Below are 20440 nucleotides of genomic sequence, written 5' to 3' on the forward strand. Positions count from 1 at the left end.
CTGACCAGCCTTGGGTAACGGCGACTATGCCCACATCACTCCACCATCTTCTCCCTTTGCAGGTGTCCACATGTGCATGAAGTGTGCATTTCAGCCAGTGTGTGTATAAAAAACAATTTCCCCGTAGGGGATCAATAAAGTAGATCTTCTTCTTCTACATATAGCAAAGAAGCAGAAAATCTAACTATACAAAATAATTGTGTCAGTGTATGGTGATACAAATGAAAATGATAACCAAAGCATTGTTATTATAAGAATGTGTCTTAGATATTGGTGAAATTGTGCATTTGCTATTGAGAATACATTAAAAAAAAAAAAAACGTATAAAAGAAACGCCATCATAAATGTGTCTGTTCATTTTGTGCCTAGTTTGTAAGGTAGACGTCTCAGTCTCTCTAAAAGGAATAAAACCCTTTAAAAGAGCAGACACGTGATGAAATAACAGTCACTGTATTTATCTCAGACTTGTCCACAAATGACCACTGACCAAACACTTAGCATCTGTGCACTGCTGAGGCAATGAAAGAAAAACAGCATTAATGCATCCATTTTGAGGTGTGTGTGTGTGTGTGTGTGTGTGTGTGTATGTCTTTGTCTAGAGCAGTGCAGCCCAGGAGGAGGGGAGGGGGAGCCAGTGTTGGTGTCAGGGTGGGGGCAATGAGTGAATGTGATCAGGCTTCAGTAGTCTGCATGCCATTAGCACCATCCCACTACCTCCACCCTCCCACCTCCTTGAGCTCTCTAAACACACAAAACGGAGGCTGGGCTCACGGGGGTGGGGGGGGGTGAAGAGGTGGCAGGCCCCATACTGAAAGGTTTTGTTAACATTATCGTTGTCATTATTAGAAATAACTCCACTGGGGTGTGGGATCGTCACGTGATTCAGTGGTGTCATTCATGGTATGTAAAACTTCAGGTGAACCCAGCACCCCCCACCACCACCAGATAAGCTGAGCAAAATGTATGAAATGCTTATTTTTACAAATGTCGCCGTCTGTGATTTGTTGCGTCTAAGATGTTGCAGAGTCACAGCACAGCCAGCATCCCTGTGCCCGGATGTTAAACCAGCAAGGGGGAAGAGGGGAAAAGATGGCAAGCTCGTAAGAGCAGAGAGGTTTATCAGTGTTTTCATCTAATAGAATATGAGAATGAGGTTGTGTCAGAAATAAACTGGCCTGACCATAGCGATGCAAAACCACATTCAGCACGGTGGTGCTGCTAACGCTTTGCTGCCACCCCCAGCAAACCCATATGACACTGTTTATCGTCCCAACCCAGACGCTGTGATCCCGCTCCAGCTTTTATTGTCTTTTGATTAATAGCGTTTCAAAATGGCTGTTAAAATACAGACAATATTTAGAAAATGTTTAACCTGATATGAAAACAACCAATCGGAGCCAAGAAAGATAGCTGATACCAATGAATCAGACTCAACAATCAACTATCTTTTAGCCACCAACCAAAAGCGTCTTTCCATCTTCATCAGCTCTGATTGGTTTTCATTCAGGTCTGGTGGATTCTCACAAATACCATTAGGAGACTAGGGGAGCCGGGGAACTGATTTTTAACAGAATATCGTCTGCATGTTTACTGCGGGATATAGGTGAAGTTTCAGCAAATATGAAAGTTATTTTTAGAAAAGTTACGTACTGCAGCTTTAACCATTCCTTTTCCAAAGCAGCATTCAGCACTGAGCCGTACACAGAAGTGCTGGTCTTTAACCCCAGAAGCAGGCCTTGGTGCAGTATACTACATAAATGCTGAAGAGGTGCTTTGAGGCTTTTATGTGAAACACAATGAGGAGCGGGTTCGTTAAAGGCAGCGAGCCGTATCATACCTGCTCTCATGCTGTCGGGAACAACAAAGGAGCTGAGGGGAAGTTTGTCTCTGGTTGCTACTCACTTGCATTGCTGTCAGCCAGGGTGTTGAGGTTGCCTGAGATGTCTCGCCTCCTGAAGAGACACACCACCTTTGCCTCCACGTTCCCATTGGCTGTCTGTAAATGGAGAGTGAGTGGTTACAGGTGAGCATCGTAATAAAGCACTGGTACTACCTGGGTAGTGCTCTGCTGGTTTCATTCCCTGCTTATGCTAAGGGTTAATTATAGCCACGTCTAATAGGTTCTAGTGATCATTGGTGGGCGGAGTAGGGGGTGGGTGGTTTGCGCCTCAGTGCAGGGATGACGGGTGTGGGAAGCTTGGTAGAGAGCGGCCAGGTGAGTTGATCCCATCACTGCTGGATATTAATTAAGGGACTCTTATCCCTTATCCTTGGCAGTAGGTTGCTGGCCGCGGAGAGGAGACGCCACGAGGAGTACTCCCGTGACAACACGGCCGAGAGCACTAGACTGCCAACTGTTGTGCCCATTTGAGCACGGCTCAGAATAAAAGTGTTGTGTGCAGAACGGTCGCGGCTGTGAACGTCTGGTGATCTATTTGTGGGTCGCCTGAGGAACCGGTCGCGTGTAGCGCGACCTGCTACAATCATTTACATGAATTCTTTGTATATTATGTAAGTGAGCTAAAATAAATTGCATGTAAAAAACACTTGAATTATGAGCAGATGGAAGCTGCACATCGTGTTTTGCCTATCATACCTATACCAAGCATTAACTAATCAACAATCAACAGTTCCAACAACTAGCAAAGTCTGTGCAGAGCTTCCTCACAGCTCTTGTGTTTGTAGTTTTGTCCATCAGTTCTATCAGATATAATAACATTGTATTCAAAATACATTTTTATCAGAACAACTGATAAAATGTACAATACCGTCAATAGTGACATAAGAACTGCCAGGAATTGTGTGTAAAACAAGACATTTTGGATGAATTTGAGCATATAATTTCCTGTGAGATCAGATCAGAGATCAGCTTTAAAGATATTTGTAAGGTAACAACGTTATATTTCAGTCTGTCTGTACTGTCAGCAGCAGCTTTCTGTAGCCTCTGTCACCAATATCAGATTTGATTTTGCATAGGCTTTTTATGCTGCTGCCCTTCCTAATGCAATCATCCCTGTTTATCCAGGCGACTGACATTAAGATTTATACTGGTATTATCATGAAGACCATGATATGTAGTAGTCAGGTTTGACCGATGATGAGGGGTTTCATTCTCCCTGGGTTGACTGTGATCATAAGAAGAAAGAGAGCAGCACACACCCACACAGACAGACAACACAAGACACAACAGACACACAGACAACACAGACCACACACAGACACACACACACACACACACACAGCACACACACACAGACACACATTGCTTCCCTCCACATTCCAGCCAGGAGATGGAGAGCTGGCCACTCTCTCTGTTACTATCCATTCATTGTGCTCAGCAGCCATTAGCACTCAGGACGATGCGGTCCTCCTGGTGCTCAGCACAAGCCCTTCCATGTAAGAGTGTTACATAAATGAGCTTAATCCTTTGACTGGGAAACAAGCCTGTGTCATATGCTGCTGCTGCTGCTGTTATATAAGTGGCTCCTGTACCAGTGTCCTGTCATTACAGTAGCCGTGGTTTACCAACAGCGTGCAGGAGAGACAGAGGCAAATGGTGCGTGTGCTGGAACCGAATATCCCAATATAGGACTTTAACACACTAGCAGGTTAACCTGAATTTTCTGTCTGTGGTGTATGAGCTGAGAAAACACAGCCTGGTTAGGCTATTATACAATAGGACGACACAACACTAGCAGGTATTATACTTTTTAATAGAAACATATGAGGTTGAAGGAAGAAAGAGAGACAACCAACCTTGTTAAGCTCTTCTATTCTGCGGATCAGGTAGGGGTTGCTGGAGGAGTTCTCAAAGTACACGTAATCTGGAAAAAACAGCACAAAACAAGATTAGGTGTTGTTTGCATAGGGGAATAATGCAGGACCATACCCAATAAACCAAGTAAAGTAAATATCAATACATTGTAGCAACCCCAAACACACATCAGGTTAGTGCAGTGGCACCAGCACATTTCTGTTATTGAGCCTCATCAGCTCTGCACACACTCTGCGGCTATTATGGCAGTACTCAGAGCATTTTGGCTAACCTGATGGATAGGAAGAAACCCATGACACACACAGCTCTAATTGGAAGTCTGTCTGTACAACACTGAGGAGCTGTTAGGGTGGCCTGACCCTACCAGCTCGGTAAACGGACTGGTGTAATGTGAGCTCCAGGAAGGCTTTCTATCCAGGCTGGCTTCGGGAGATATGATCAGCTGATTGGATGTAAGCTAGGGTTAGAGGTCAGGGATAGAACCATATAGGGGTCATTACTGAATTACTCAGAAGTCAGGATTTTAATATTAAAAACCAACCAAACAAAAAATAATGCTAGGATACTGCTGCTACTATTGGAATACTATTTTTGCAATTAAGTGGGATGTGTGCCTCTTGGCCCATGCTACCCATCGCTGCCAACTGCATACAGTGTGTATTCTGAAGTAAACCTGGTTTGTGATGTGGCTGGAGGCAGAGCCTTTTAGTCAACCCAGAAGTCTGAAATTGCTAGCAGACCCCAGAGGTTGCACTGTTTTATTTCACCAAAATCATTAGGGATCTTTCCCCGGGGGCCATCGGTATCCAAACTGTGCACTCTACCACAGAATGCAGCAGCTTTATTTGACTGGAGGACGTTTACAGAATGACACTGATAAGAAATGTAGAGTAACTTTTAATGCTGCCCCCTTAAAGTTGATGATTTGAGTCATCAGTAAAGAAGGCATTTTGTCAGCCAAATCACTGCACTTTTTCTTTTAATCTGTGTCACTGTCCACAGAGCAATGCAGGAGCAACGGCATGGCAGGATTTAAACTTTACAAACCGAGAAGAGTGCAGGGATCAGAGGGCAGTGTGATGGTTTCTGTTCTCTGCTCCATTGCTGACTGTCAGTGAAGTTGGCTGAGCCACTTTTGAACCAGGCCCTGGTACGACATCCTCCGCTGCCGTCTGGTGAGACCATGGAGCGTCTCTGCTGCCGGACCGCTGATTGACAGCTCTGTCAGCAGAGACGCTCCATGGTGAACTGGGATTTTTTATAACGTCACTATGAGCAGGACGCTCATATTTATATTCCTGTGTAAATATCTGACGTTTTCACATCACAGATGAGCATGAAAACCTGGGTTAGATAAAACATGAAACTAATGTAGACTGATCCAAGAGTTTAGTGTGATCTTGTATGGCTTGCTTCAGTGGTGAGTGATGCGTCTGTTTGAGTGGTACTTTATCACTGCAGAGGATGAAGAGTTCTCCAGACAGCAGGTTAACAGAGCTGCACACAAGTACAGCCAAGAAGTTATAGCCATTATGTGCAGTCTTTATGTGCATTTTCAATTTGTGAATACAAAACAGGATGTAAACCTGACTATTATTTAGGGCTTCACGATTATGGCCAAAATGATAATTACAATTATTTTGAACACTATTGAGATCACTATTATTTCACTATTACAGAGCAAGGATATATTTCGAACTGATCTGCTGTCAAAGAATTCTTCTTGTTTTGTAGACGCATTTTTTGTTTAGTGATAGTGGCAAGTGTAAAGCTAAATGACAAACACTTTGCACATCCTGTGACTATCTTACTTCAAAATAAAATTTGATTTCTGTTATGCCAGTTAAATGCTTTTAATGTAAAGCTGCAGCTGAGTTTTCTGTGAGCCAAGCACACGTTTTAAATGTCACTATCATAGATGATCATGTTTATTTAATTGTGGGAAGCCAAAATTGTGATTGTGGTTATTATTCGATTAATTGTGCAGCCCTGCTACTTTTTCTGAGCGTGCATCAGTTACTACAGTAGAAACTTTTAGCACATTTCCCCTGGACCAGGGCATCCCAGCTAATGTAAATAAAAAATAAAAAAATGTAACATCGTCTATAATGGTTTGTAATAAATTCTTCATTTAAAAAAGATAATGTGTTTCAATGGGGTTTATTCAGTCCAACAGACAAGGTGGGTTAACATTTTCCTATGCAAATTTTCTCAGAAATTGAGGTCTGCTGGCAGTGGAGGGACGACCATTGCTGAAAGCACTTCCTGTTTGACCAGGTGTGGCAGAGCTTCAGCCATTTTAGGAAATCTCAAACTATGTTTATAACTACAAAACATATCTTGTTAGTTGGTACCAAATTCCAGTAAAAACTGTCTGTCCAGCTGCACCCAGGTCTGTGAACAGCTTCCTCATTTGAAGTGAGTAATTTTACTGTAGTGTATAATGTATTTTCTTTTTGGTAAAATAAATTCTATAAAAATCAGTATTGAAATCGTTCAGGAACCGGGATGGAAAATGTTTGAACGACACCCAGCCCTATGTGTAGATGTTATTGTTAAGACATAAAAGGAAATGCTGCTGGATTTGAAAAAGAAAAGTCTGCTTTTTTCAGCTTTGAAAACTAGGAGTAGAGGACGTTCAGTTCTGTATGTAACTGGCTCGGTTCAGTTTGCCCTTTGACCCAAACAGATACTTTCAAAGTAGTCTATTAAAGTCGAATACACACACACACCGAACAGAAATTCTACAGCGTGAGTTTTACGGAAGGTTTTGGCAGTGCACCAGTTGTTGTCTATCAGCTGTAGGACGCTGGTCGGTTTAGCCAGGTTAGTCAAACTGTGTGTCTGTAGAAACACTTTAAACAGGTCATTTGCGACAGCATAACCTGAACAGCTACAGTAACTGAACAGGACAGAGCTACCATTAAATGATTACATTTCTAAAAAAAAATGTGAATATTTTAGTTAGTTAAGTTTTGTTTCCCCTTCTCTGTACCGAAACGTACCAAACGTGACCCCAAAACCAAGGTACATACCGAACCATTTATTTGCGGTCACCCTTACTGCAAACAAAGCTAATTAGCAGCCTTAAAAACCCCAACGAGAGACCAGTCTTATCTCAGTGTATTCTGGGTTTTATTGACTCACCAATATTCTGTAACCCCCTGCATCCAATCCAGAGCTCTTCACAGCACAACCCATTCCTCCCACACACAGCACTGACCCAGCTTATACTCCAACTGGACTGTTATTACCAGTGAAATGAGTGTGGCAGAGGGGGAAACAGATCGACTGAAATATGGTTAGGGTGCAATATACACAGAAATGTCTCAGACTATGGGCCATAAAGCCACATTAATATAATAATATAATATAATTAATAACAGCTTAGTTGGATCGAATCTAGCAGCTAAAATGGCTCTCCTGTATTAAAAGGTTCAGGTTGTGGCTTTGGTGTGAATAACACTGAGTCCCTGTTTCTGTTCAGGAGACTTTTCCAAGTCGCATCAGAAGGTCAAGAGCAGGATGACGGTTAGTCATGGCGCGCAGTCAGCAGTGCAGTCAACCTTAACTCCACACATCACAGCTCCAAACACTGACCTCAGGTCAGGCAAAGAAGGAAACTGACAAAGCAGGTGTCAGTAAAATGACTTCCGAAGTGACTTTAATTTACGATGGACAGATATGAGAGACACTGAACTGGAAGGACACTGGGAGAGGGGCGCTGTAACAACATGCTAAATCATATTTAAGTGAAATCCTATAGGTATTAACTCCAACACTGTCTAACAGAGTGAAAGCTGTTATGACACTAGAACACAAGAAGACGACGACAAAGAAGAACTTTAATAATCCCCAATGGGGAGAATATTTACTCCGTGTTTACACACACATAGGCCTGACACGCCATCTTACACACAGTGAGGGAGGGCTGCCACAGAGCACTCCGGGAGCAGTTGGGGGTTAGGTGCCTTGCTCGGGAGTATCTCGGCAGTGCCAGCTAGCAGTCCACACTCCAGACTATAGTCCGTGTTGGACTTGAACTAGCGACCCTCCACTTCCCTTCCTACAGACTGAGCCACTGATGCCACACTAGTGAAGTAAAGTTTCTGCGCTGAGGAGGATAATGTAGATCACCCATCTCCACCTGGTACCAGCAACCCCTCTGTATCTGAAAGTTCTATATAAAAACTCACGTATGCACACAGAATAGGTCACAATGAATCAAACATACAGCACCTGAAGATGGTCTGGGCCTACACTAGCAGAGATCAGATCTCAATAGAGACTTCTGCCAGCTGAGCCGCTAACTTCTGGGTAAGCCCTCGGCTAACTTGAATGGTGATAAAATTATATAAATCCAATGTTTTACAACTGCTTCTTTTACAGTGTTGGCTTATGGGGAAAGTCTTGTCGGGCCAGTAGGCATCCCATCCCAAAACACCATTGCTGTACTTAAAGTTTAGCACTTTTCTTTGGGGCTAGAGTGCAAATGCAAAGGCTTGTGATCAGATGCCGATGTAGATTATAAACTAAACTGTAATTGTCCCAATTAGTAAATTGTTGACCAAACAGTGCAATCAAGCATTCATCTACAGCTTTCCTTTTCTCCTGTCAGTGTTTCAGCTTCATATATGGTTTATAGTTTGCTTCATATTGTGTTTCTTTGTGTATATGTCTTTAAGTTGCATAATAATGCAATTAAAATAATTAAATAATAAATAATAATGTGCACATAGAGTAAATCCAAACAAAGACTAATACATGACATCTATATTTTTATGCCTACATGTGCAAAACTGTTGAATGAGAATAAGAAAGAAGCCCTGCACTTGCCAGGGTGTCACATTCTCATGCACACTGTAATATCCGTTTTCACAGTGTAGACATTGACACATGCAGCTGTGCAGCAACTGTACCATTCAAGTTACAACGGCCTGCACTTCACAAACGTGCACACATTCACTAAGACAGTGCACGGGTGCAAAGGTTGACTTCAGTGTTTTAAAAGTCAATAGTAGATCATTTAACTGAAAACTGCAATTAAACTGAAATATTTTTGTTTAGCCCGCTCTACAAGATTGGCCACAGTGCCCTGATACAAATACAGCCCCTTCAAACAGCTTCACATTTAACACTTTAATGTAGCACTGCAACAAGGCTGAGTTGTCATTTTAATCTTATTTTGTGCACTTTGTGCATTAGTCAGTGATTTATGCAAAACACTAAATTGGCTCTTAAATTAGAGGAGGTCATAGTACTTTGTTAAAGGTTTGTAATTACTGGATTGGTATTATTTTTTGTAAATGTATTCAGATTTGCTGATGTGGGCTCACACTACCAGCTGCTGGCAGCTTTATCACAGAGTTGAGATTTTAAACATTGTGTTGATCAAACCTGCCAGCCACTTATCACCCATCACACCACAGACAGTGCCTCCTTGTTCTGTTTGATGCAGCTCTGCACAGCAGTGTGGCTTCACGTCAAGCTCCATCTGGTCCTCCCACAAGCAGGGACGGAGAGCCTCAGGAGGATATCAGTGGCTTTCTGATGCATCACCACGAGCGGGGACAGGGAAGGAAGGATTCAGACGGGGAGAGGATTTCTTGCTCTACTTAGCACGCTGATGGGGAGTCCGACCAGGGAAGCATCACCTCCTTGTTCACAGTGGAGGAACGCAACAGCAACCACATTACATAACACTGGCTGGAGCTCCAAGAGGGGATCTGCACTCTCATGTGCCTGACATGACTAATTCTAGCTCTTAAGACGTAGTGATGGTGGAAGGAGGGACTTATTCTTTTATTCCAGCCATGGATCATGGGGGGGGGGATCAATGATCCAGGAAAAACAACAACACAGGACTTCAGAGGGTTCACACCGTCTACCCTTATAGAAACACACACGGCATAATCATGTGGCCTGTGAAGAGGTTTTATGTTAATGTGTAATTAACAGTGGGTAGAAAAGATCTAAAAACGGAAAGTCTGCTGAGGCAGCAGTGAGTGTTTGTTGTGGACGTATACGGCTGGAGTGGCGCAGTGTGCCGGGTGCTTGAGGGTGAATGAAGAGGAGGAAGCCCTTTGACTAATCTCTGGGGGAGATAATGATCTTACATGCAAGCTGAACACTGTGTGCTTCTGGAGAACTGGTAATATAGGCGCTCGCTCATACAGAAGTGCCTGCACCAGCCGGCTGCAACAACAGAACACCGTATTGAGCTGAAAATCCACGGACACTTGCTGCATGAGTATAAACTCATTGTGACAGGTTCAGGTCCAACAACAATGCCGGTAATGTCTTCCTTACTGTGTCTGCATTTCACTCGCAAACAACTTCACCTTGTTACTGTGGGGGCTACTTCAAAATCAATTTCTAGGTCATTACATAATCATGTGCTTGTTGCTATCTGCATTAGACAAGCTAGACTTACAGTAACATTTGCCACATCACACTGCATTCCTCTGTGGAAATTCCACTGCACACACATGATCCAGCAAGTTGGCAAAAAAGTAGAACTTGAGCCTGAGAGACCCAGCAGCAAAGTGCGAGGTTTCCCCAGAATGCCTGTTGACTGTGCACAAAACAGACATCATAAGGAGCAGCTCTGAGCTTCGATATCTGTCCATCTTTACAAATCTCATGCACACATGTCATTTTAATGTGTGCACTGGAATGAACCAAAATACACCGGAAACTAAGGAAGAATCTTAAAAGCACAACCAAAGTTAAGCAAAATTAAGCTAAAGAGAATATCATGTGTGACACCTATTATTATTATTATTATTATTATTATTATTATTAATTATTATTATTGAAAACATATTTACAGTGAATTATATGCTTGCCTGTAGACAAATTTCACATTTCAGGATGTTTGGCTGACCTGCACACAGGTTCATGACTAAGATGTAAACGTGCTGATGGGATATGGAGTTGCTTTACTGAAAGAGAAATGGTAACACCAGAGGGGAGGCAGTTACTAGAATAGAGAACTACACTTTGGAGAGGTCAATGTAAATATGTTAACACGTACAAAAGGCTACAAACTATAAGTGCCAGCCATACCTTATACATATGTTACACCTTAAATGAAGCATTAATAATCATATTAACAATCAATGCCCTATCTTTCATTAAAGCCCAACATCAACCCACTAACACAGATAAGAGGTTGCTATCCTCTGTGGATATGAGAGCTCCATACTCATTATGGCATCATTCTAACCAGTGAACAAACTGAAACAGAAAATACAATGCAACCTTATAACAAACAAATTTACCCTGGATCAAAGTAGGAATTACGCAGCCTATTCTGCAGAACAGTGTTTAATCAGCATGACCTAAATAGCCTACAGACTCCTGTATGACATTACATAGCGATAACATAGCCTCTCTGTCAGTTCAGCCCAGAAAAGCAGACTCAAAGAAGGCACACCACGTCCTAACAGCATTATTAATGCTGAGGGACGTTAGTCACAAGCACTGAGGAGACGAGGCCACGGATCTACAGCTACAGTGCCCATATGGAAGGACCACTGAAACTGGGGTTAGTCATGGCCACCAAAAGACAACAGGGTATGTGGTCGCTTCAGGACAGGTGAGGATGAGACAGATGCACTTCCTTCTTCAATGTAACACTAACATTGGATAATATCAGGATAATTTCTTTTAACAATTAAACTCTGTAATCCTAGATTTCAACCATCTAAATGAGCACTCAAAATTTTAAATAATCCTATGAGAAGGAGACAAGGCCAATATGTATTGACATAGCACAACCTGAGGGACACAGAGGCACCAACACATTAAAAAAAAAGGAGTTCTCACTTATTTCTATCTTTTATAAATATAAGCACTGCTTTTCTTTTTCTACTTTTTTTCAAGTTATGTTTTTGTTCGTTACCAGTGTAAATGTGTGTCATGCCAAAAAAGTGAATTGAAGTGAATAGATAAAAAAAGAAGAAGTCTTTATACCAGCGGTGTTAGCGAATGAGTGGATCTTAATAGGGCTACATTTCACTGTTATACAAACGCTTTTCACGGCGTGCTGTGAAAGTTAATGTCCATTATACCACCTAATTTAATTTGAAAAGATGCTACGGTTTCCATGCAGTGGTAAAGTAGCGGTACACAATGAAAGTCTCACTGACGCTGAAAATGAAACACTGGTAGCAAGTTGGTGCCGACTTAGTTGAGCTTTTCCATGAATTAAACGCTAACTTGTGCGGTTCTCTCGCCTGTGTTCCCTAGAAACTAACGTTAGTTACTCCGAACCGGCTAAACCACATACAGTGCACAGCCGCTAAGCTAACAAAACTTAAAGTTAGCTAGCGCGGCTAACGCTACCCGCTGCCTGTGAAGTGATATGGCGGAGGCGATAATGAAATTAATCCACCACGGCGACAGAGCTAGCCGACCAGCTTTAGCAAGCTACCACAGACGTCGCTGCAATTTATTGGATGTTGACCTCTCGGCGGCTAGCTAACTGTAGTAGCTACTGCTAACTAGCATTGTGTTCACTTCCAGGACGTTACCGTATGTACACACTCAACGTCAGATAATGTTACAAATTACGGTTGCTTCGCTTACTTGAAACTACAAATACAATTCGGTAAACTCCAATATCCACCAGGCTGCGTTTATTTTAAATTAAATAGCAACTTTCAGTGCCGGTTCACGCCGCTCGGCAGCCGCCCGCGGTGGGGTAACGTATTTTTGGAGGAGGAAACTAGTCGGGATATCACGCCAATGTGTTGTAAAAAGTTAATATTTTCTATAAATAAAGGCTGCTTGGTGTGTTGTACTTATACCAAATGCATGAGCGTTTCCGACTAAATACACATAAGTATAAACTAAGTCATAATGTTGGAGTTATTTACATTTCCCCATTGGCTAACATTGTTGGTTGTTTTAATAGATTTGACGTTCTTCCATGCAAGAGTGGACGCACGTACGGACGCTAGGGGAGAGCTAGCATTAGTTAGCGGCTAGCCGAACAGACAGCTAGCGGCTAGCTAGCCACCTTGCTGTCGAAACGAACAATCACGTTGTGGGGGGTGTCTTAAAAATGTAAAACATTCCTTACCTCCCACTCGGTACATGTTGGCCGCCATTCTCTCGTAACCTTTAACAAAAACAGTCCCCGGGTATTCCCCGCTTGGGTAGAAAAAGGTCGATGGGGATCTATTTTATTCCTTCATTTATCGTAGACACCCCCGCCGTGAAACAAAGCCGGCTCCGGGCACTACGAGCCGAGCTGTGGCGGGTAAAAAGTTGAAAGTTTCCGTTAGTAAGGTTCCGGAGGTTATCCCCAAAAGATCCAAGTCTTTGTTTTCGGTCCCTCAGACGACCTTCCTCTCCTCTTCCTCTCTCACTCACTCATTCACACACAGCTAGCCTGTCTCTTACTCCACTCTTCCTCCCATCCTCCGCTCCCAGCTTCATCCTCCTCTTCTTCACCTCCGCTCAGTTCAACACACACACACTCGCACACAAAAAACACACACTCACTGGCCCCCTTGGTTCGTGCGCAAATCGTCATCTTCGGCGATTGTCGGCAATCTCCGGTATCTTACAATTAACTTCTTCACTGGCCCTGGTTTAATACACAGCCTGTTTATAATATGAAATACAAACTCAGACACACATAACTGAAAGTGTATAACTTCATACATTTACAGTGGCCCAGAAGTGACACTAAAGGGTTTTATATGGCCGGAGAGGAAGTAATGTTCACATACAAATAGTTTATATATATTACACACGTGAAGAGAGTGAAGAGACTCGTTGTTATCAATACAAAGCAGGAAATTGGGAAGACACACACACACACACACACACACACACACGAGAAGCAAAGAAAACATGCGTCCTTCAAAATAAAATCCCGAAGGCACCAAGCCAACTGTTTTGTAATAGGCTCTAAATAATATCATCAAGTTGTATTATTAATTATTTCACAGGACTGAGCTGTAAGAGACTGATTTTAATCCCTTAAAATGAAGCCATGGGCTGTATATTATGTGTAAGAGCTGTGAGCATTTCTACCAAAGAGTCATTTTTGCTTCTCAGATGTAACTATGATAGGGCTTGTGTATGAAATTATGAGATATGAATATATCAGCTGCTCTCAAACGTTTTCTGATGATGAGAAACCAAAAAAAGTTCACGCCCTCAATTTTTATCAATCATTAGCAATGGAATGGTAAGCAACTAATAAAGATGGATAACAGTTGAATTTTAGTAAGATAAAGGTCAGCGGCACAATAACATCAGCAAACTGTTTTTGTTTATTTTACCTACATAAACCATATTCATTCAACTTTATTCCACTCCATATTTTTCCCCCTGGTTTTCCAGACTGTCAAGTTAGTATGGTATAGTATTATTAGCAGTGTTGGGCAGTAACTCATTACGAGTAATAATATTATTTTCCCCTGTAAAAAGTAGTGTAACTAATTACTAATAAATTAAAGTAATAATATTATACATGCAATAAAATATGTTATTTACAACTTTACTTTTGTTGTCACCTCCTACTGATTTGAAATCCAACAATCCAATCACATCCTTAGATTTATTTTTGTATCTGTGGAGGAAACTAGCTTGGAAGATTCTGAAGAAACTGGAAATATTCCATTACTTTGATTTTAACAAACAAAACTGGATTCTAATGGTTGTGGTGAGAAGGGACACGATTACAAATTTTGTGGGGAGTAGCAAAAAAGTAATTTAACTAGTAGTGTAACTAATTACTTACTTACTAATGAGTTGACTCATTTTTTTGATTAACCATACCAACACTGATTATTAGTCAAGCATTAATAATTTGTTTGATGTTTCTTTTTTTTGTATATTGTAAACTTGTTGTTCTGTAGAAAATCTATCATATTTTTTACTGCACTACATTGTGCAATACCTTAGATCAGTTTATAAAAGGATGCTACTTTACTTTCTAGGATCTTTTAGGATGTGAGTACTTCTTCCACACTGTGGAGGACGTCCTGACGCTGGTCTCTGACCTACTCACCCATTATCTTCTCCTATAAAAAATATATTTATCAGCTAAGTTTTTACTCAAGTTTCATTAACTGAACTGAACTGGAAGACCAAGTTACGACTATACTTCTAAGGTTCAGTCTTCTGGTCTGGAACACAGCACACAGTTCCTGGAGCAGCACTGCCCACTAGTGACACTTCACACACAATACAATTTCCAGTCTTCAGTTATTTATTGGGAGCTTGACAGATACAACATCACAGTATTCCCAATGTTCTCTTAAATATATAAAACTCTACTGTTAGAGAAATGAATTAGTCAGAAATGATTTCATTGGAACAGGTTTGTCACAGTCAGTCTAACACAAGCATAAAACAGATTCAGTATTAGCTGAGATGTAAACCAAACACTGCTTCAGATATTAAAAATATGTAAAAACATGATGAAAACGTCTTGATAAGGCCAATGACAAACGCCACGATGCAGCACTTTGGTAAGTTGGATAAAAAAGATGGACTAAAACGCAGGAATGTTCACTGAAACCAAAGTCTTTGTCACAGAAGTCCAGTCATGTTCTGTACGAGCACACATACACAACCACTTCTAATGATCCTCGCCACATATCACAGAACGACAGAGATTCTGGGTTCACACATCACACTGTCCAGTTTCACAAGGATTTACATGACTATGGAGGCGTGTAAATGTAAATTTAATATGGACATTCCTCCTGGAGAGGATTCTTCTACATGTTCTGTATGAAACCGACACAGCAGTGGCACCGCAGAGGCCCGACTGCGGCCGCTGTCTGCTGACGAACACGCCTCTCTGGCTGCGTGTAAACAGTTCCGCCCTCTGTCACTGTCCACAACTTTCCTTTAGCTGGTGGCAGGTTCTGGAGAGCTGGTGGAGGTGGATGAGGCAGAGGCCAGTCTCTCTCTGCTGTCGCCCACCCCACCTCCCACCACCTTCCACTGAAGGATGCAGGTGTCCTTCCCGCCCATGGAGAGGAGGTGGGAGTCGCTATGAGTGAAGCAGACGTTGGTGACGTGGCTGCCGTGGCCATCATACTTGTGGCTCGGTGCCTGGAGAGGAAAGAAAAAAAGTCCACTTTTTTTCACCACACTAGCTATCAAAACACTAGCTAACTAATTAGCTAATCTACATTAATTGTTAGCTAGGTTGTTACATCTGATAGCTAATGTCAGCTTGATGTAGATTAGCTAGCTAGTTAGCTAGCATTTAGCAAGTTGAAAAACATTTGCTCCACGTGTGTAAGCAGCCACAGTAAACAGGAAGTGAGTGTGACCTATACGTACCTTAGGTTTAGGACAGGGGTACTGGAAGAGGTGGACTTTACAGAAGTCATCAGCTACAGCCACCATCCTCTCACTGTCAGAGCGACACAGGGCGTTGATGTCGGTACCATCAGAACCCTCCAACCACACACCTGGAACACCACAGTAGCACTCATCAGTCTGACTTGTTCAGGCTACAACAGTCCCAACACACCAAAGGACAAAAACATTCCATTTCTCACCCATGACGTGGAAGCCCAGCACACAGGTGTAGGAGGCCCACTCTCTGTCTTTGCTCTCAAAGCGGTTCCTCAGCAGTTTACAGCCTGCCGCTATGTCCCCTGTCAAAACACATTCATCTTCAGAGTCTCAACAGTACACTGTCTTACTGTCTGAGGACTGAAGGACAAAAAGTCTTCACTTACAGTACAGGATCTCATAGTCGCCTGAATTAGACATGATGTACTTTCCATCTTTGGACCAATCCAGGTGAGTTATGAAGCTGGAGTGACCCTGATTGGACAGATAAGCAGAGGTAGTGTCACATAATGCTATATGACCAACCCGTTAGAGGATTGTCAGCAAATCCCAAAACAACAGTGTGTTAGTGTGTCTCTCAGCGCTTTCTGACTGCCCCATCTGTCTGTGGCTCTCTGCTCCAAACCCATTGGTTCCTATTGAAGCTCTGATTTGATCAGTTTTGTAGAGTGACACATCGGGCTGAGGCTGGGTTAAGGTTTGGTTAATTTTACAGCATTTCCGCAGGTTTAGAAGGAGCCAGAAGAACCAGATTTTTTTCACAGATTATCTGTCTCATGTACTACTGTCAGGATATAGTGAATGTTCAGCAAATATGACAAAACGTTATTTGTAGAAAAATTATCTACTGCAGTTTTAATTCACATTTGGTGCTCTACTGATTATTTGGGGCAACAGAGGAGAAGATATATCAGCCTTTGACCCAATACTTGTAAGTAGACACATTCATTGTTAGGTGGAAATTTGTTGACTACAAGAAAACTATAGAATATCACCAGACTTTAAATTTGCTGATATTCTTTGCTTTGTTCAAGAAGAAGAACTGGGTTTTTAGCATTAGCAGTCATAGCCAGCGTGGCTGAACACACATGGAACAATACAGACTTACAGAAAGTCAGACTGAATCAAGAGGAAAGCCGAGGAACTAATGGGAACATTTAGACATGGATCTGATATTTGACTCACATTACATTTCCCGAAGCGGGTGTAACGCCGGCCACTCTCCGTCACATTGTAGATGTAAATGAAGTTGTCATGGGACCCAACAGCTAAAAAGCTGCCATCTGAAAACATGAGAGAACATTCACAGTTTAAGGGGATTTCCACATCTCTGCAAATCTGGAAATAACTCCCTGGCCTCAACCACTCGATGTGTTTTTATGTTATTACTGTCATCATTCCTCAGTTGGCTGTCCAGATCAATTATTCTGCTGGGTTGCAGGAAGGTTTACAGTTAGTAATTCCTGTAATGTTGTGTATTTCTTTGCACACTGTCTCCGATGTTTGCATGTTAATCCTCTGTTTGCGGTTAAAGACATTAACATGTAATTACAATGTAATTGGGTAATTTCTTATCCCATCTCTACATTAAACAAAGTCAAATACTATCATACACTAATGAAAACATACCTATGAACATTATAATTATTTTTTCAGAACAGATCCTCCCAAATGTTACACACTGGTCCTTCAAGTTATGGCTTAAACCCTATTTTAAGGTCACAATGACCTTTGACCTTGAAGTCAAAAGTGTCATCAATTCAGTGTCTGACCAACTGTGAAATATGGTCAGAATCTCCCTTCTGTTCCTGAGGTATAGTGTTGAATAATGGGCAAAAAAGTGTACTTCCAGCACATTATGATGTTGCAGTGAAGTTGACCTTTGACCTTTTGGGTAAAAAATGTCATCACTTTATCCTTGTATCCTGTTAAAGCTCTGTATGAAATTTTGTCATAATTACAGCATCTTTCATTGTCCGACCAGTTGTGAAATACAGCATCAGTTCTTGAGTTATGACCAAAAACATGTTGTGTGAGGTTACAGTAACCTTTGACCACCAACTTCAGTTCATCAGTTCATCCTCCAGTCCAAGTTGGCATTTGTGCCAAATTTGAAGAAATTCAAAGTGTTCCTGGCATATGCATTCACAAGACTGGATGGAGGGCGCAGAGTAGAGCTTTTGATGGGGGCCCAAAAAAAATTTGAGCCCGAATGACAGAAACAGTTTTGGCCTTTTTGAGTCCAATCAGGTTCGGGCAAAGAGCTCTAGTGTGGAAGCATTCATGTGTTTTAGGGGTTACAAGGTGCCAATCATTAACTGCATTCTCCCCTAGTTTGAATCCAGTCGAGGACCTTTATTGCTTTATCTCCTCATTTCCCGTCATCTCTCTACTGTCGCTAAATAATAAAGGCATGAAATCCCCAATAACAATAAGTATATTGAAAAAAAAAAACATACAGTATATTCAGAACTATAATTTGGCAAAAAAGTTTAAACACAAAATTCAATAGTTTTTTGAGAATCAATACAATATCAACAAAATATGGCCATACTCAAGTATATCGATATTTTCTTACACCCCTACTATCTGAAAGTGCAAGTGTTTAGAGTGAAGAAGCTCATTAATAGCAATAACAATACAGAGAGCCGGCAGTGAAGTCTGACCTGGTGAGTATCTCATGACAGACAGCTGCTCGTTCCCATCAGTGGACTCAGAGACCACCTCTCTGGTCAGCAGGTCCAGGACCAGCCACCTGTTAGTGTTACAGGGGGATGGGAGAGGTTCATCAGGACTACAAGTAAAGATTCATCACAGCAGGAGGCCCATTTGTTACAATTAAGTTTATTAAAGCCTTATTGTATCATATTCCACATTGATATCAACCTTGTGTCTGCATGTTAAAGCTGCACTAATCAATATTTTTATTATGTGTAATGTAAAAGGAGTCCCTCATATTGATACAGGGAATTGTCGACCTGTCTACAGTTGCTCTCAGCACTACAGAGATTTCTAGCTTCTCTAAGCTTACTGTTTTCAGCAGGCAGTTGTTTTCAGCTGTCTGATAAAGACACTGTACACTACCTGCTCAGCATCAAACAGCAGACAGAGACAGAGACTAGCTGATAAACACAGTGGCCAGATATTGGCTCTTTATCTGCTAAATGCTCTCTCAGGAGATGGTGGAGACCAAAACAGAAAAAAAAAGAAAAGAGTGATGGGGATGATATGTCACATGTTGTGTCCACAGCAATGCGTCTGGTGTTGGTTGCTTCGTGCTGTTGGCTGATGGGGTCATTTGTAAACGGCGGGCTAGTTAGCATCATGAAGTCAATGGTCCCAATAAAATATAGGAACATTGCACATAGTAACATTATTCTAAATATGTAGTCATTTATTTTCCAGCGTTCAGTCTAGCCCAGGACGATGGCCGCTCACGAGCGCGAGCAACAGGATCATTTGACGGCCACTGGTGTCACTGTTAAGAGCCATTTCTAAAAGGTACATACAGAACCTTTAAAAATTATTTTCATGTCCTGGACCTTTTGGTAAATGTTTATACTGTGCATTGTTTTTACAATGTCTTCCATTATCTTGTGTAAGTACTTTCAGTCCATAAGTATAATAGTGCTGGGACTTATAGTACCTTCCTGTGCTGAGGCCAACTGAAACCACTGATCCATTAGGGCAGAAACCAGCACACAAGCCATACTCCTGTCAGAGACACACAGGACAAGTTAACAGTATGTGTTAGTCTTTGTAGTTGAATAAAACTCAAATGTAAATACGTTCATTGCGTGAAGGACGATGAGGACCAGTGAGTCCTACCTCCAGGGTAATGCACCAGTCCAGCTTGTGTTCCTCTGTGTTCCACAAACACACCTGCCTGTCATGACCACAGGTGAGGAAGATGTTCTGAGAGGGGTGTGTGGCCAGCCCCCACATCTCATCTACATGGCCCTGAGACACACACACACACACAAAAGTGAAAAAACAAATCAGTTTTCATCTTGTTCAGAATACAATGACATGAAGTGCTAAATACTACTTCATGTACTTTTGTAGATACTATACTGTACATGGTATATTGTATTACAAGAACCAGATGTGAATGTCCCAAAAAGGCATGCAGGGTGCATTGGAAACATCTCATTACACATGGATGTATTACAGTGTCTCTGACCACACTGAAGAATCACCAGGGTCCTGTTCTTTGATAGCGATTAATTCTAGAAGTTAAAACAGAGTGTTCAGCAAACCATCTTAACTTCTAAAATCAAATGTTTTCATTTAAGTTCCTAAGCAGCACTTAAAGGTCCAGTGTGT

At 41.8% G+C, this 20440-nt stretch overlaps 2 protein-coding genes across 2 annotated transcripts in view; both read right to left on the reverse strand.

Annotated features, from left to right (window-relative positions):
* mta2 (metastasis associated 1 family, member 2) overlaps positions 1–13281 on the reverse strand; it is a 21265-nt gene extending 7984 nt beyond the window's left edge. The window contains exons 1-3 of the mRNA XM_035675700.1: positions 12864–13281; positions 3757–3824; positions 1903–1996 (exon numbers count right to left, since the gene is read on the reverse strand). Coding sequence (XP_035531593.1) covers positions 1903–1996; positions 3757–3824; positions 12864–12891 — 190 coding nt within the window. The 5' untranslated portion in view covers positions 12892–13281. The remainder of the gene's footprint in view (positions 1–1902; positions 1997–3756; positions 3825–12863) is intronic.
* A 1709-nt stretch (positions 13282–14990) lies between these two features.
* eml3 (EMAP like 3) overlaps positions 14991–20440 on the reverse strand; it is a gene marked incomplete in the record, with an annotated part of 43325 nt that continues 37875 nt past the window's right edge. The window contains 7 exon segments of the mRNA XM_035675062.1: positions 14991–15862; positions 16097–16227; positions 16318–16416; positions 16501–16588; positions 17300–17397; positions 18781–18869; positions 19761–19828. Coding sequence (XP_035530955.1) covers positions 15656–15862; positions 16097–16227; positions 16318–16416; positions 16501–16588; positions 17300–17397; positions 18781–18869; positions 19761–19828 — 780 coding nt within the window.

This window comes from Morone saxatilis, unplaced genomic scaffold (genome assembly GCF_004916995.1).
Source record: "Morone saxatilis isolate NCDOM2014 unplaced genomic scaffold, NCSU_SB_2.0 Contig4, whole genome shotgun sequence".
Lineage (NCBI taxonomy): Eukaryota > Metazoa > Chordata > Actinopteri > Moronidae > Morone > Morone saxatilis.